General features: G+C 38.5%; 1 protein-coding gene across 5 annotated transcripts in view; it reads left to right on the top strand.

Annotated features, from left to right (window-relative positions):
* EPG5 (ectopic P-granules 5 autophagy tethering factor) overlaps window positions 1-18617 on the top strand; it is a 103230-nt gene that overhangs the window by 65050 nt on the left and 19563 nt on the right. For all 5 annotated transcript variants that reach the window (XM_079108760.1, XM_079108761.1, XM_079108763.1 and 2 more), the window contains 8 exons: window positions 7156-7298; window positions 8489-8645; window positions 10998-11192; window positions 12321-12534; window positions 14548-14696; window positions 15256-15457; window positions 15988-16060; window positions 17529-17635. In XM_079108760.1, the coding sequence (XP_078964886.1) occupies window positions 7156-7298; window positions 8489-8645; window positions 10998-11192; window positions 12321-12534; window positions 14548-14696; window positions 15256-15457; window positions 15988-16060; window positions 17529-17635 (1240 nt within the window). The remainder of the gene's footprint in view (window positions 1-7155; window positions 7299-8488; window positions 8646-10997; window positions 11193-12320; window positions 12535-14547; window positions 14697-15255; window positions 15458-15987; window positions 16061-17528; window positions 17636-18617) is intronic.

The following is an 18617-nucleotide window of genomic DNA, read 5'->3' as shown; positions in this document are numbered from 1 at the left end:
GACTTTCAGTTCAGTTTGGAAAGATCCAGAAACTTTATAACCCTCACTGATGGCCCCTAGGAGTTCAGTCTCAATAATATTATCTACTTCAACAATTATTTTGCCCAATAATGCATATGTGTGAGGGGAATTAAAAACTTGAAGACAGTAAACAGCTTTTATAGTCTTAGACTTAAGATTTCTATTAAGTAGCTGTAGTGGTGTATACTTACAATCTCAGCTACTTGGGCCCAGCCTGGACAACTTAGTGAGAGATTGTTTCAAAATAAACAATGAAGAGGACTGGGGATATAGTTCAGAAGTAGATTGCCCCTGGGTTCAGTCCCTAGTACCAAAGAGGTGGGGAAAAATGATGTCTCTAGAAAGTTATGTAGTAATTGCTAATTGATGCTGTTCTGGCCATCCTGGACAGTGCTTGCTGATTGATACTTCTGTGAATTGAAGATAAAATTATTATTTTTGGTCTACACATTAATAGCAAAGAGCAAGGTAGAAGAAAAGTTGAAACCCTCGCCATGAAACTTGGGCATTATCTTTGCAAGTCAATTAGTTTTGCTCAAATTTTGACCAGGGATTGTGCTCAAACCTAAAGCTACCCATTATCCAAATGGATATATTTGATTATAGATAACAGTTTGGGGAAGCATGGTGTTTGTGAAGAATAGGGATGGCTAGTTATGAGTGTTTACAACTCATGATAAAACTATCATGTTCTATAAAAGACAGATTTTGTTATTTTTATACATAGAAATCTAGCCCTGTATGTACGTGTATGTGTCTAGTGTCGTTTGATTTTGTTTAATAACTATCGTCTGGTGATAATGAACTTCATGAGGTCTCTTTGAGTTCTCTTTAATCTCATTTTCCAGGGATTATCTTCCTCAGTTCAGCCCTAAGGTTGCTAGTTGTGCTTGGTTCCACTCCTGAGCCCCTTCTTCATGTGACATCATCTGCTTTCACTGACTGTTTGTGATGGAGTTCTGAATCTGAGGACTGTGAATGGTCTATAGAGAGTTGGTGAAGCTCCTAAAAGTGTATGTGAAATTTTTTTCTGGAGAATTCATAGGCTCAGTAAATCTTGAGTAGTCCATGACCCCCAGAGGTTAAAAACCACCTGCCATATGTTAATGATCTTAACCCAGAATTCTCTTATGAGTTCCAGAGCTTAATTTCCACCTGCCTACTTACAGTCTACCTGAAAGTCCTATGGATACTCAAATTCCATAGGTTCCCCCACTGATGAGATCTTTACTCTCCAAGCCTGTAATTCTGCCTCCCTGGTCTCCCAGATGGAGACCTAGCTTTAGTATCATCTAGTTGCTTCCCCAAATATATTGGTTTGGCCTCTGACATGGCTTTAAACTGATTCCCTTCTCATGATGGCCATTGCCATTGCCTCATGGTAGCCCACCTCGCTTCTCCCCTGAACTGTCACATCAGGCTTCTAGTACAGTGCCTCTCCTCATCTTCCTTTTCCATTCTACCATTCAACTCTTTAAACACAGAGCTGATCACATTTCCAGGCTAAAACATCACATTTGCTGTTTAGTATCTAAAAGGAACAAGACTGTAGGGACCTTCAGGACCTGTTCTTGATCTTTTGCTGTGGCACTGTTTATTCTCTTGCTTCCCAAGCATTCTATTTTCTAGCCACTTAGGCCTCCTCCATTCTCCAGACATGACATGCACATTCATATAGTCATCCTTATGCGTAAGCTGCCTCTGTCCTTCTCCTACCTCTGGTTCCTGACCGCCTGCTCAGCCTTCACTGCTTGGTGCAAGCCCTTGAGGTCTTCCTGCATTGGGTTGAGATGCTCCCTCTCTCCGTGGCAGCTTGTGTCACAGTGCTATTGTAGTCTCTTGCTCTTTTTTTTCCCCTGCCAGACCAAACTCTTTGGGAATACAGTTTCCGTGCTTACTTGTTTGAATACTTCTACCATCTAGTGTGGTTCCTGGCACATAGTAGGTGCCTTGTAACACCTCTTGAATCAATCAGTGAAAGTCACCACACACTGATTATTAGGTTGTGTTACAACTAGTAATATATCATGATTAGTTCTCTGTTATTTGAGTTCTACGAGGTTGGAGCCCTTGTCTCACTTGTGTTTATATCGTCAGTGCCTTGCATAGTGCCACAGAGTAGATGTGTTTGAAAGAATGACCAGCTATAGATTTATGTCCCTTGCATGTAAGTTTCTTGATTTAACTACTTTCAGAACTTTGTAGATATTATTTGACTGTGAAAGGAAGACATTATAGGAGTTGTAACTTTCTCCTAGTAGAATTTAGCAGTCATTCTTTGCTTGTGCTTACCTCTGGCCCATTTGAACAGCTTCATGCTTTCTATACAGATCTCAGCCTAAATACCACACATTGCTCACTTGACGTTTTTACTCCAATTCAAGAGTCTCCCAAGCACTGGATCCTGGAGAGCAGTAAGGATGGTCCCACTTCTGCATACCACTGCCTTTCCCAGTCCTGTTCAGAGTTCTTCCTGTCACTTGCTTAGTCACTCTCATATCTCAGGTATTATGAAAGGTGCTTTGCTTACATTATCTTACTTAATTGTCAGAAAATTAGCTTGAGTTCAGAGAAACAGATTCAAAGACACTTAAGAGACCTGCCAGTCACACAGCTGATAATTAGTTCGGTTAGATTTCAAACCTGCGTTCCTTCTAAAAATTCCAGACCCATACTTTTCCTATTCAATGTTGCCAGGCCATTTACTTCAGATGCTTCTGTTCCACTTTCTGAAAACTGGCATTGTGATTTTGAGTGAGCTGGTCATGACAGTCATATCTTATTCAAATGAAGATGAGTACCATTTTCTTTCTCTTTATGATTAGAGAATCTATGACCTTAACGGAACACTTTGAATTGGATCAATATTTAAAAGTAGCTTCACAGGAGACAATTTTATAAATCAAATATAATTTTTAATAGCTCTTTTATCAAGATTTCACATCATATCATTAGATTGCTTAATAGAATTCTTCTGGAAAGGAAAATGCTGGAAATTTCCAGCTCTCTGCAGATCTTTGAACTATGTATAGCTTGTTTGGGGTATACAAAAGCCAAGTATATTTTATGAGAAGTGAGACGTGCTTTTTCTGTGGTCGTTTTTCCCAATGGAAGCTTTTAATACTTCAGAGATATTCCCTGAGGAAGTGGTGTGATTTATTATTGGGTTCCTTCGGTTGTACTTTGGTATTTGGGACATGCTTGTTAGACCCAGGATTGATTTATTTTCATGTGAAAAATTTATTCATTCCTACAAATGAAAGATAGAAAAGACCCACGGAGGGCCTCCCATTTTTGTAGAAACTTGCTGAAGAATGGAGAACATACTTTGTCTAAATCTTTAATTTCTTTGTCTGCTTAAAATGCCCCAAGTGGAGGGGCTTCCGCCATGCTGCTTTGTTCTGTTGTCTCCAACTTCTTGTCATTATGAACTGGGAGTCATTCAGTCTTTTTTTTAACCTTTGTTCTAACAAGAACTGGTGGGAAAGTAAAGACTTGCATGTAAGTCTAACATTGGTGAGATTTATACAAGTGAGCCTTAATTATCATCATGATCATAGAAAATAGGTGTTTGGTTGACTGTCAAGCGCTGTGCCCTGCTAGGTTCTGTGTAAGCAAGATAGTACCATTGTCTTACAGGAAATTTTGTTAAAGAATTTATGAAAGTCACTTTTTTTTTTGGTAGTGTTGGGGATGGAACCCAGGGCCTTGTGTATACTAAGCAAGCTCTCTTCCACTGAGCCACATCCCTAGCCCATATGAGAGTACCGTTGGTAGGAATACAGGGTCTCATTTAAATGATCTGGTGAATTAATTAAATGTTTACATTATTATAGACAATGGATACCTGTAATCATTGCAGTGCTATCTGGAAACTAGGTTTGGGTAGGTGTGTGTAAAGAGAAAATGTAAACCCCACTGCTCACCCATGTGATTGGAAGACCATCAGAGGAGAATGTAGGATTTAAAACTCCTGCCTTCTGAATATTCTGACTTTCTAGCCTTCCCTGCTGTGCCTACAAGATAAGTCCAAACCTCCTGGTTGCTGCTATTCAAGGCCTCCCCAGGACTGCTCCTTCTGCTCCTTAGTCTGACTCTGTTGCATTCTTCAGCCCCAACCTCTGGCATCAGCCCAGGGCTTCTCCATTTGTCCCTTTGTTTCCCTCAACCCTCACTACTGTCACTGTCATATCGGCTCCCCCCCCCCCCTTTTTTTCTAAGTTCAAATTTAGTAGATTAAAAAGTTAAAAGATCTTTTGTTCTCAGGGCTGTCCACTGCACCCTGGCACAGGGTTCTGCATTCTTTGCTCTTTTGGTTATCAGGCCTGTTGGTATCCCTGCCAGGCTTCCAGCCAGCTGGACACACTGCCTCATGTTTGTCAGTGAACTGGGAAGCTTCCACTAGTCTGGGTCTCTACACAGAGCAGCTGACAGGAAGGTCACCTACAGTTGAGGGATACCCTTTTCACTAATGATAAAGTGGCCCCTGGATGAGATGCCTTCATTAGCCTCTGAGACCCCGTAATCCTGAGCAATGATGTGCTTGGGGTCTGATACCAAGGGAATGTGCATGGGTCCCAGTGTTCCTTGTTTCTTGGATGTGTTGAGTCACACCAGATGACAGAAATGAGAATCCACAGGACCAGTCACTTGGCAGTTGACTGTCTTAAAATTCTATACTCTGTCACTGAAAGCAGTGATCCCTGTGGGATTCCCAAAGATAAAATCAAGAGGGTTATAGAAGAACGTAACATAATTCCCTTTGTAGTCTAGATAGATATCTTTGAGCTGACCATGTGGCATAACAATTGTGACTTTGAATTGGGGGTGGGATGCCAATTTTGGTATGTCCTCATGACATCTTGCTATCAGCAGTCTTCAAGACAGAAACTACCACAGCAAGAAGAAGACCCCACAGTGATTCTGTCTTTGTGTTGCAGTGTGGGTCTAAGATATCTTCTGTGTCTGTTCACATCTACAAAAGGACATGACAAATGCACAAACATAACTAATTATCATGAAGGTCACCATCAACTAGAGAAAGCATGGTTGTTGGGGGCTGTGCCATGCAGACGGTGCCAGGATGGCGCCTGGCAGTCAGCCAGGGGTTGTCAGCAGCGGGGAGGTTAATTGACATAAGCACACTCAGGTGATTTATGGTCCACGCACACAATGCATGTGCATGTGTTCTCGAGCACTCCTAATTGGACATTTAGCTTCTTGCCTAATCTTTGCGTAAGAGGCGTGGCCCTACTCTCCGCCTCCTGGAGGTGATATAAGTGGGCCGCAGGCAGAAGGCGGAGCGCGGCAGCAAAGAGCAGCAGCTAGCAGAAAGGAAGAAGAAAAGGCAGCAAGCAGAGAGAAGCAGCAGGCAGCAGTGGAAGGCAGATCACAGAGTGGAGAATTGAGAACACACCTCTAGATCACAGATAGGCAGATCGCAGTACGTGGGACGCATCACTAAGAAGCACCTCAGATAGATGCACCCTTAGTTCACAGGATGCAGGATGCACCTTTAAGAAGCAGGAGAACTAAGAAGATATGGATCTCTGAAAGTGTAGTCTCTCTCTCTTAAGCAAAGTCTCTCTTTCTCTCTTATGCAAAGCCCCTCTCTCTCTCTTCTCTCAAAGCAAGTAAGCCTCATTTCCTCTATCCTCTATAAACAAGCAAGTAAGGAAGCAGCTCAGAAATAGAAGTAGCTCAGTTTCCAGTCCACCACTGATAAATACCCGCACAATTGTTGCCGCGGGCGGTAATAAATATCCGAGGTGGGCAACACATGGTAATAGCTCCTCCAAATAGAAAAGACATAATCTTAAAAAGCATAATCTTTAGACTAAATTGAAATAGTTTTTCTTTTTCAAGCTCAGCAAATTCTTGAACCAGTACAAGTTTTATCAGAGACCAACGATCAGGAACCACTGAATTGGCCAGTTGTTCCTTCAACTGGCATGCAGTTGATTTGGACACCTTTCCATATTTTACCTTATTTTCTTGTTCAATAATTATATATACTTCCTTTGAAAATGGCAGTTGTTTTGTTAACAGCATCTGTGTTATCCTGTTTTTATGCTGGGCACACGTGTTTGAAGTTGAATTGTGTGTGTGCAGGATGGAGAGAACATAGGGTTAAGGCTGGGGGTGCAGTGGGGTGTGATCAACAGAGGGGAACTCAAAGTGTCACAAGGAAAGCCTCTGGTGGAAGACATTAGGTCTGTTTTTATTGAGAATTTGAGGAGTCAAAATGTAAATGAAATAGAATGTATCCTACAAAAGACTTTAAATCATTAATAAATTAATTCAAGATCATATCAACTTAAAAGGAGGTAATAATTAAAAAAGTTTTAGTCAGCTTTTTTGCTGCTGTAACCAAAAGACCCAACAAGAACTATTAGAGAGGAAAAGTTTATTTTGGGGCTTATGGTGTCAGAGGTCTCAGTCCATAGATGGCTGACTCCATTGCTTTGTGCCTGAGGTATGGTAGAACATCATGGCAGAAGAGTACGGCTGAGGAGAGCAGCTCAGTATATTGCACCAGAGAGAGACTTCTTCTCTCACCAAGGACAAAATATATAACCCGAAGATGTGCCTCCTCCAATGACCCACCTCCTCCAGCTACACCCCACCTGCCTACAGTTACCATCCAGCTAATTACCATAAGGAAATTAATGCACTGATTAGATTAAAATGCTTATAGCCTGATTATTTCAGCTCTAAACCATCATGCATTGTCTCACATGTGCTTTTGGGGAACACCACATACCTAAATCATAACATAAAATTTTTGATTTTTTTAGAAGAAAATAATTTAGGTTTGCTTGTTTATGGAAAATCTGAGAATCTTGAATAGTTTTTTTTTTTTTTTTTTTTTTTTTTTTTAATATACAAGAAATTGAACTCAGGGCCTCATGGAGGCAAAAGCTGTACCAATGAGCTATACCCCAAACCCTTGAAGAGTTTTTTGATAAAATTTTTTCCCCATCCTTTTCAGGCTCAACTGAGTGTTTTGTGTTAAATTATAGTATTAATTGTAATAATACTCTCTTCATCATATGCCAGTGTATTTGTAGTAAAATATATGTTCTAGAAGCCATAGAGGAAAAAAAAGCCATTGACCACTTTAATTTTTGTTAGTTTGAAGGCATGCATAAGAATGAAGCAGTAAGCCAACAGCTTCATATTTTGCGAAAAGAAGTGAAGCAGTTGCAAGCAGAAGCTGCTAAACCACCGGCACTGAATATTGTGGAAGCTGCTGTGCATGCTGAGAACCTAATTACGTAAGTTTTGACAACATTGAAGTTTAAAATACTGTTTTGTTATTAATAGTAATTATACCTGATATTACACCCACCTTAATCATTGAACACCCCAATGATTAAGTTAGTAGAGAAATTAGCAAACTGTTGCCTTTGGGACAAATCTGACCTGCTGCCTACTTTTTATAAATAAAACTTTTATTGGAACACAGCCGTCTCTGTTATTTATAATATCTATGCCTTTTGAGCTTCAGTGGCAGACTGATACTTTATGGTCCAGAAAGCATGAAGTATTTGCTATCTGGCCATATGCAGAAAAAGTTTGCAGACCCCAGAATTATGAGATGACATATAATGTATTGAAATTTACTAATAGAAGGACTTAGTGCTCAAGTTTGATATCAAAGTCATCTTTACCCAGTAAGTCTCATTGTCAGCTCAGATTACTGAATAGTTTCCTTTATAACTACTTAGGGGAATTAGGGCTCTCAAGTGTAGCTGTTAAATTGAGTGGCCATGTGGTTTTCTCTTGGAGCTCTTGAGTTTCTTCTACCATTTTCTTTTTTCCCAAAGCTATCAGGACATAGCTTGGGACAGGGGAGGTTGACTCTGCCTTTTACTTTAAGGTGACCCCACATCTGGTAGCAGCAGCTAGTGTCCTTGGTAGATTGGGATGGAGTATGGTTGGGGGCCTGGGAAGGAGGAGAAGATCAGGTGAACCAGGAGTTGATATTTTTATCACGGGGGAGGCACTTAAAAAAGTGTGGGAATTAAAAGGGTCATCTTTGTTCTAGGTCTTATTGTATACCAAAATCTTTTCTTCAACCTCAGTCTGTGTTTTGGATTTTAAAATATAGGGAAACTGGGGTTCTGGTGTTTAAAAATATGTGTTATATAAGAAATAAAAAGAAGTTGAATAACTATGAATTACACATAAACTATGACCTATTTTAGGGAGAGTGAGAATGTTAATTGGTCCTCATAATGCAGCTGATTTTTGTTTTTCCTGGGGAGCATAAAGTCATAGCTATGCATTAAAGTTAAGCTGGAACTTACACATATATCACATCAGATATTTCTGAAGTGGCATTTGCATGGGGCTCTGAGGAGTATTCTGAATATTGCCAGATAAACGTACAATATGAAAGAAGTACTGGTGCTTATGGATTCTATTATTGCAGACCTAGTGCTATGTCCATGTTTTCCCATAGGGCCTTGGTGAATGCCTACAAGTTGCAGCCCACACCTGGGGTTCAGAAGGTTGGCATTAGCCTTTTCTTTACTGTTGTGGATTACGTGAGTGATGAGACGCAGCGCCATCCCCCCACAAGACAGTTCTTCACTTCTTGCATTGAGATCTTGGGACAGGTAAAGTTACTGTGTTGTTCACCTTGTTCAGAAACAGTGAGTCTCTGCAGTGTCTTCATTGGATACAGTAAGCATTAGCTTCAGACTTTATTGCAGGTTCAATTCAGAAGGCCTTTGGGAGTGGTGGCTTCCAAAATCTGATTAGAATTTTTGGTAAATAAGGGGCTGGGATTGTAGCTCAACGGTAGAATGCTTGCCTCCCATGAATGAGGTATTGGCTTTGATCCTCAGCCCCACATAAAAATAAATAAATAAAAAATAAAGGTATTATGTCCATCTAAATTAAACATTTAAAAAAGAAGATTGTTGGTAAATAAGAGATTAAATTATTCATGTTTGAAAGTCTGGGGACATCAGATTCTATATATTATTGGTATTATTAGCAGTAACATTACTGAAATTCTTTATTGTTTATCAAATACTGTCTGGTTCATTATTGTATTTGATTCTCAAGGTGACTGTGTGATTAGTATCATTCCTGTCCTAAAGAGGTGAAATCAGCTCTAAAAGGCTAAGAGACTGGCCTAAGGAGGGCACCTGGGAGTGCTGAAGCCCATGGGATCCTAGGGCATCTGACAGAGTCAGTTCTCACTCCACTGCACCACAGCTGCCTCCCAGTTGCTGTTTTGGCCACTATTTATCTATTTGACTGGCAGTTAAACATATGGATATTTAACACAGCAAGGGCAAAGTATGCCTGCAGATTTATGAAAATGTGTCTTAAAAGAAAGGAAAGCCACTGCTTGAAAAACCAGGTACTCTCATTGAAATTTAATTGAACGAGTACTTGTTGGATACTTATAAGGAAGTAACATTGAATAGATACTACAGTCCATTTTTTTCTAAGTTTTTTTTCTGATCCTAAAGTTAGTATATGCTTATTGTAAGCCATATAGATAGTATAGAAGGTATAAAGAAGAAAAATTTCTCATAATCCTGATCACCCTGAAAGTACTAGTTGTATAGCTAAAGTCTGGTTATAGTTCATCCTGTGTATATGTAAACACAGTCTGTCATTGCTACCTGTGAGGGTATATGTAGAGATACACACAAATGGACACATACTATTTTGTACTCTCCTCTTTTTGTGTCAACTTATTTTTAGATATTATTCCATGTTAATAAATATAGACCTGTATCATCACATAGAAATTGAATGTCTGCATAGTATTTAATGATAAAAATGTGTTATAATATGTTGAGCTAATGTTCTAGATAGATATTTGGGTAATTTGTTTTGCTATAATAAAGTTGACATAAATATTCTCATATATCTTTGTAACTTCTTAGACTGTTTTCTTTAGAATGATTTCCTAGAAGTATGATTGCTATATCAGAAGGGTTTGATGTATATTGTATATTTAACATGTATACATTATATAGCATTCGATGTTCTTGCTTCATTGATCTGGGAAGTTTGCACTTATTTACACTACCATAGCAGTGTTGGAGTTTATTCTCTGTATCTTAAACAATGTTAGAAATTATCATTCTTTTATACATTTTGCTAATCTGATAAGGGAAGTGGTATATACCATTTTGAAAACTTGTAATTCCTAACTTAAGTACTTTAACATTATGTCTCATATATATATGTATATATGTGCATATATATGTATATATGTATATATATATATGAAAAAATAGATATATAGTGAATTGCTAGCTGTTGTCATTGGCACATTTCTTGCCCTTTAATTTTTTTTGTTGTACTAGGGATTGAACCCAGCGCCTCATGCATGCCAGGCAGGCAGTTCATCACTGAGCTACATTGAGAGCCCAATTTCTTGCTTTTTGATGCTTTGAAAGAGTTCCTCAAACTGTTAGCCTGATATGTGGAATATGTTACATGTGTGTTTTTCTAGTTTGTTATTTTTCTTTCATTTTAGGATTCCTTTTGCCTTATAGAAGTTAATGTTTTCCCTTACCTGTTCAAACTTATCAGTCTTGTCTTTTTTTAGATTTCTGCCTCATCAAAGCTTTTTTGACCCTGAGATTACTTTTATCTTGATTATATTTTACGAAAGTTAGTTTTTTAAATGTATTAAAGGAACATCTCAATTACACCTATAACCTAAAAAGTTTTATTTTCTTGATGTAGTACAAGACCACCTTGGATTCTTAGTAACCATGCTAGTAGGCACACTGCAAATTTCTGGCTTCAGATACCCCAGTATCACCTCCATTGGAAATGATAGATTTAACTATGTTGATTTTAGATATCTTCTGTTTCATATTTTCATTTTGAAAAAAAAAATATTTTCACCTTATTTGATACCTCTTAAAAGTTGGTTGCTTAAATAAAAGGAGAGGGGAGAATTTGGTGACATTTTCCTTGTTTTTTTTTTTAAGGTGTTTATCAGTGGCACTAAATCAGAATGCAAAAAGGTGCTTCAGACCATTCTGAAGAATAGAAGGCTCTGCTCTCTTCTGTCGCCTTTCTTTACTCCCAATGCTGCGCCTGCAGAGTTCATACAACTATATGAGAAAGTGGTGAAGTTTCTGAGCGAGGACAACAGTGATGTGATTTTCATGCTGCTAACCAAGGTGCGAGGTGATTCATTCCTGATACTGTGAAATCAAGAAGGGATCCTTGTTTCCCACTCCATAGAAATGGAAGTACCTCTGGGAGGTTTGGTTCCAGGTGACCATAGGATAAGAGCGCCCCTTTTTTCCCCACTTTTTAGGAGATCTTTGAGCAACTTGACCCCACAAGTTTCTCTTTGGGGAGTACCATGCTGGTTGTGTTAAGTAGGACTCTCATTCCACATAGTATTAAAAGAATCTCCTTCCTAAGCCCTTTTTGAAAACAGTACAGTTTTGAAAATATTCATAATAGTAGTTTAATATGTCCTCTTAAATTTATCCTGAATTTGTGCCTAAATTGTGTTTGATTAGTGAGTTGTAATGTGTCAATCTCTTGTATTTAGAATAATTCAGATCTAAACAAAATTTCTTTGTCCTCATTCAGAATAGACAATTTACTCTGAGAGATTAAGGGATGAATTTACTTAACCAGTTGAGAATTTCAGAGCCTTACCTATTTTGCCTTCATTTGTATATTTCTCTGACATTTATGAAGCAATAAAACTTGGCATTTTTTAGAGTCTAGAGACTGATCTCAATCTATAGTAGAGGAAAACATGTTTTATAGTGTGGGATTCTGGAAGGTAATACCAACAACAGTCTGAATTTTTATTACTGAGGTAGGTAACTGATACAGCTCAGAAACATGGCTGTTAAGCTGAGATAGTTCATAAAGTGGCTTCTTGGCTATGGTACTGTGCCCAGTGAAGGAGAGCTACTAGTTCTGATCCAGGTCTTGGGGAAGAACCTTACTATAATAAAGTCAAATGGAAATGTGTGGATTTTTCAGGAACAAAATAAAATTATGAGTAGTAATGAATAGTCCAGAAGATTTTCATAATACAAAACAAGCCTGTTATTAAGAGCAGTCTGCCTCTGAGATCCCAGAGGGAGATAAGAGATGGTTGCATAATGGAGTCAATGAACTTATGTATTTTTTCATTTGTGTGTACATTTATTTTCCATTTTTATAAAAAGGTAAATGCAAGGTAATCATTGACTTTTAACCTAAATTTGCAAACACCTCTCTGTACTTCATTTCATTTTCTAGTGTAAATAAATCTGCTTCTTGTTTCTTTTTCTTTTTAGTTCGATCTTAAGCAATGGTTAAACGCCACTAAACCTCCTCTGTCTGATCGTACCAGGCTTCTGGAGTCCATTCATTTGGCACTTACTGCCTGGGGCCTTGAACCAGATGAAGATATTTTGATGCCATTTAATCTTTTCTGTAAGCACTGGACTTACCTCCTTCTCTACCAGTTCCCTGACCAGTACAGTGACGTTCTCAGGCTGTTGATGCAAAGTAAGTAGCTTCATCTAGTTGTAACTAACTAGATCTCAGCGTATATTTAATGCCATATTTGCCAGATATCATCTAAAAATGTAAGAGTAATATGAACACTGGAGTTGAAAATTACTAATCATCACCGAAAGCGCTTAACTAACAGTGCCCCAAAAGCTGGCATCTGTAAGAACGGTCAGCCATTGTCCTGAGTGCTGGAGCGGGCCCAGCTGGGGCAAGGCAGCTCTGAGGCTTTGGTGTTGGTGTCCCACATTCACTTCTTTACTTGACTTTGCTGCTGTCCTGAGGTAGGGTGAATTGGGAGCAGAGCTGCTTACTCTGCTGACAACAGATCTGGCAAGGAGGGGACCGTGTGTTTAATATGCTGTTTGTTTCTCTATGTTTTCGAGTAGTGGATACATTTTGGGTCATCCCACCCCCCACCTATTTTTTTGACTTATTTTTTACTCATACCTTCTATCATTGAATGGTAGACTGTACTTATATTTGCCAAGGTAAAGAACTACATTAAATTTGCACTATGCCCACCATTTCTGTCCTTTCCTTCCTGTATTTCCAGAGAAGTATTAGAGATTAGAGGAAGAATAAAGGGTATAGGCTTTTTTATTTTTGAAATTTCACTAGATAGTAATTTTATTGAACTTCAGTCAATGAGATAATATTTTTCATTCATATGGCATATCTTTTATAAATATAATGGAAATCTTAGTCTGGCTTTTTATCAAGTCTTTGTGTTACTTAATAGAATTTGTTTAATGAATAAGTTAATGATTCATTGTATTGATTTATTGTATTGAAGATCCTCAAATGTATAGTCTCTCATTTTCAAAGCACTTACAGCTAGAGAGCAAGATGCAGAGTAGATGAAGAAAATGGTAGGAAATAACATTTGTACAAATTTTAATGAATATGTACGTAACTCATATTTATTGTATATTTTCAAAATTTGATCAAGTATGTATTGTGGGTTCTTCCCTGAAACCTTTCAAAGAGATTGTGAACTATATAGGCTACCACCAACTCATATTTAGCAGAAAATTTCTACTTACCATGAAAAGTACTCAGTTAAAGGCTTAAGAATAATATCACACCTCTCAGATCCATGGCCCATGGCCTCCTGGTGTCCCTCCCATCCCCTGCTACCAGAGCAGTATTCCCAGGGCTCCATCCTATGCCTTCCCAGTGGTTCAGTCTTCGTAGGTGAGCTGTTATTGGCTTTGTTGCCATCTTCTAGGCATGCACACCTCCCATACCCATAGCTCGATTTGGGCCTCTGCTCTAGGATCAGACTATAGGAGCCCTGGGGTGCCTTGCTGTCCCCTAGATGCTCCCACTTCACGAATTGCAGGCGGCCTCGTCATCCTTTCCCTCAGACTCTCCCATGAACTTCCATTATCCTGTGTGATTCTCTTGCCCTCTCTGGTTGAAAAGTACCTGGGGAGGGATTGTTCTGTCCTGTGGGATGGGAGTGTAAGTTGTGGAATTGGAACTAGTTGGGAATACTGGCTGGTGTTCTCCATGTGCTGCCTTTGGATCTTGGTGTAGGTTTTGCCCATTCTAGGAGTAGAATTTTCAGGCTGGTAGGACTCCTTCCCAAGAGGCTAGATCCTGGGGTTGGTTTTGCATCCAGTACCCCTGGTCCTGGAACTATTGATTTTCTCACACCCATAGGTAGCTGTCATCCTCCATCCAGGACAGTGGCACCTTTACCGTCCTCCAGCTGGGTTGTAGGCTGGGATCCCTGTCTCGTTTCAGCTTTAGTGACTTTGCAGAGCTCACTCTATCTGGGTTACCAGTAATGAGGAAAGTCAAATGTTCAGCTATCAATTTTTTAAAAAAGTTTTTTTTACTTTGGTCGCTTTACCTCAGATATTCCTAAGAATTGATTTGGATTTTTATTTAGTTATTTTTGCTTCGATTAACCCTGAAAAGCTCTCATTACGTGTTCTTTGATTAAAGCTGAAAAGTGAGTTTCGGAAGGATACTGACTTGTTCTCTCTGCCTGCTCCCCAGGCTCTGCTGAGCAGCTGCTGAGCCCCGAGTGTTGGAAAGCCACTCTGCGAGCCCTGGGCTGCTGCGCCCCAAGCTGCCATCAGGGGGCAGCTTCTGCTGAGGGTCCTGTGCTTCCCAGCTCTTCCCATGTTCTCTTGTCAGACAAGCAGGTATGAGCTTTTGGTGGCTGAGGTGTTTATGTATTTCTTTTTTATTTCCCTTGCTATTTTTTTTTTTAACAATTGGAGCATATTTAAAAGTAAGATCTGCTTTTGAATAATGTCTTATCTAAAAAGCTTGTTTTTGTGCTTTATTTTTGAGAACCCTATGTTTTTCTTTGTTGGTCCTTTTCTACCTCCTTGTCCCCTTGGCCTGGATGGCTTTCTCTCATACTCCTGAGTCTGATTTCTGTCTGTCCAAGATGAGGCCAGGCTCTTCCCTACCTGCCTGAGCCCATCTGACTCAACCCTGAGGCAACTGGGTGGGTTTCTCTACAGTGTTCCACAGAGCCTTGAGTCTACCAGTTTTGTGTCATGTGGGTTCACATGAGAATTTATTTGAAAGAAATGTTCGTTCCATTGCTTTTGAAAAAGAATTTGAAACCCACTGATTTATTTTGAAAACTCTATTAAAAAGTCAAAGACCTGCTGTGTTCTTATCCCAGATAGACATAATACTCTGCTAAAAGCAGATATTTGGTAAGCATTTTGATTGATCATTGTTTTCCAGGTAGTGGAGACCATACAGTGGCTTTCAGACTTTTTTTATAAGCTTCGGTTGTCCAAGTTGGACTTTAAAAGCTTTGGTTTATTTTCTAAATGGAGTCCTTACATGACTGATGTGAAGACACTCTTGGGCTATCTTGTGAAAAGGCTGATTGACTCAGAAATGGCCTCCTTGGCTCAAGACCCATCTGCCAGCAGCAAAACAGGTAACATGTCTTTAGTGCAATGTGGTATGAGGTATTCTACCCTTCCATTACAAAAGATCTGAATGGATACATTAGGAGATTTATATCAACTGTCAGGGAGAGGAGATAGAAAATATATAGTCCACATGCAGGCTGTATCTGCGTCATGCTGTTTTTGTTACACAGTGAGTTCAGGAGACCTGCTGCAGCTCGTCTGTAATCCTTTGCAGGGTGTGGTGCAAAGAGATAGGTTTCTATCTCTACTTCCTTCTTCTTGTTATTTAGCTAAGTATTCTGAATATTAAGCTTTTGTCCTGGTAAAAAATGTATGTTATAAATTTATCCATGACATTGTGTTATAATAAAAAATATTCAACTCAAATTCATTGTAGTAAACGAAGCAAACATATCAAACATATTTAGTTGTACTAATCATGTTGCTTGTATAACAACATAGGTTTATTGAGTATATATGTAATAAGAACTAGATTTTCCATAAAATGTTACCGCTGAATTTTACCCAGAATTATCTCTAAAATTTTTTGTTTCAGTGCTGAGATCCCTACATTCTATAATCATCCAGCTCTTTAAGCCATGGATCCTGGTTTTGGAGGACAGTGAAAGGTAAATACTTTTTCAGATATTCAAAATTCTTTGAAGTTTATTTACTTCAAGTAAGTAAGTAAAGGTTTTTAATAAAGGTGATGATAAAGTATAGGGCCATATTTAAATTTAGAAATTTTTAAAATAAAACAAGACATTTTTAATTTATGGAATTATTAGTTTGTGTGATCAGAGATGTTATCTTGATACTCATTTTGGAACAAAGTAGGAAACTTATTCCCAGTTTTCTACAATAAAGAAGCTGAATGCATTTTGATACTAAATTTAAAAAACCAGATGCTTATTCTCCTGAGGTTCCTCTTAGGTTTGATAACAGCACTACAAAAGATGGAACTTCCTTAATTTTCTTTACTACCTGTGTTATTTTTTGGAACTAAGTTGACTTAAATTATTGGGTAGGAATTACCCTTTAAAACATGAAAGCATTAGATGAAAGCTTTATTTCATGAGTATTAAAAGTATTTAGAGGTGTATAACTGTCCACATACAGTGAGTTGCATATACAGTGAGTGGGTTTTTTTTTTTTTTTTTTTTTTTCCTTTTGAAAACATTAATTTGATCCTGAGACTCAGAACCTGAATGTTTTAACTCAGTTCTCCTTGCCAGTTTGTTGCATTAAAGTTGGAGCTGGAGGTCAGGTCTTTGATTCCTGTTTCAAGAGCCCTTTAGCGGAAACATGAAAGGTTCTGGATCTGCTCTTCTATAGGGTTATCCTTGAGTAATGTGAAAGCTTCAGGATTTTGTAGTGACTGTATATAGACTATATATAGACCAACCAAACAAGCATACAAAAGCTGCTTGTTTATCTTTGAGACCAACTAATAGAATTTATTTTGATATTGAACTTTCTGAACCAGATTTAAAAATTAAAGTTTTCATATAAAGAATTCTTTGGCTATTTCTTTTGTGTTAATTTTTGGCCATCTTTTTGTTAACATGGATTTTATTATATATATTTTTTAAATTTTTTCATGCTTTAGGTAGAGACAATTTTTTGTTGAAACCACCTTAAGGTATTTTTCTAACTATTTGAAACCAAACTATTGGGTAACCAAGATATTCAAAGGTGTAGATTGTGTGCAAAAAGATGTTAATTTAAGGATTAGATAGCACACTCTGAACTTTAATTGTACCAGAATAAAGGATAGGAAGGAGAGGAAGTAAAATTATGTGGTTGATGTTACACTATAATTTGCTGCCAGGAATTCACGACCTTTGAAGTGGTCAAAATGTGTGTTAGGGGGGCTGGGGAGATAGCTCAGTTGGTAGAATGCTTGCCTTGTAAGCACAAGTCTCTGGGTTCGATCCCCAACACCAAAAAAAAAAAAAAAAAAAAAAAGAAAAGAAATGTGTGTTAGGGCTACATAACACAGAATTTTCTAGGACCTGGCCAGCCCTAGCTCTGGGAATTAAGGAAATTTGGTTGTGGGCACTTTGATTCCTAAGCTTGTGTGTCTCTTCTTTAAAGCACCCAGCAGCGACATTACCCCTGGCTAGAGAGTGATGCCCTAGTGGCCGCAGGCGTCGTGCAGTTGTTCACTGACTGTGTGGATCTATTGCATGAGGGGTTTAAAGGTAGGGAGAGAGCCTGGATGTCTGGTTGGTGTTCACTTTTTCCTAAGCCATTCAGTCTTGCTTTTGCCTCTTTCTGTCTTATTTAATTTTATTTTAGTTGGTAGGCAGTTAGCTGTGGCTGCGGAAAGGCTACTCGTAACAATTATTACTGTTAAATTTGTAACTTCTTTTTTTTTTTGTGAGGTTGCTCTGAGTTTGTCAGTTAATGGAAAAGTTGCAGCCTTCCGCTCTTCAGATGTTGCCCATTGCTAGTATTTGGAACACCCCCTCCAACCTTTCTATATAATGGTTATACTGGTTTACATTCCCACCAGTTTATAGCAACTCCTTTCTCCATGTCCTCCCCAACACTTATCTTCTGTCCTTTTGATAACAAGCATTCTGACAGGTGCAATGCCATGTTTCATTGTGGAATTAATTTGCATTTCTATAATGATTCGTGATACTGAGCATTTTTTGTATACCTATTGGCCATTTGTATGTAATTTTTTTTTTTTTTTTTCATTTGAGAAAGTCTGGAACATTTCCTTTGAGGAATATTGAATTCCCTAAGGTGCCAGATGAACGAAGCACTAAATAAATACATGAGACTGGATCCATGCTGAGGGCAACAGTCTATAAAAGTGTGTTCCAGTTAAAAGGCCATATATCTCCACTACATCATTTGCCCGTACCAGTTACCCAAGTCATTAAAATATCAGTCCTTAATGTTTCTGCCAGTTTGCCCCCTCCTGCACATGAAAATCTTCAAAATTGGGTACACAGAGAATCTTCAATTTTCAATTTTTGGTTCAAATTCATGTTTTATATTTTTTGTTTGTTTTTCAAAAAAGATAAACCAGCCAGGTACGGTGGCACATGCCTATAATCCCAGTGACTAGGGAGGCTTGGGCAGGAGGATTGCAAGTTCAAGGCCATCCTCAGCTACTCAGTGAGGTCCTAAACAACTTAGTGAGGCTGTCTTAAAATAAAAAAATAAAAA

The sequence above is a fragment of the Sciurus vulgaris genome, assembly GCF_902686455.1.
Source record: "Sciurus vulgaris genome assembly, chromosome: 13".
Classification (NCBI taxonomy): Eukaryota; Metazoa; Chordata; class Mammalia; order Rodentia; family Sciuridae; genus Sciurus; species Sciurus vulgaris.
The sequence above is the reverse complement of the archived record's forward strand: the minus strand, read 5'-3'. Positions and strand labels throughout refer to the sequence as shown.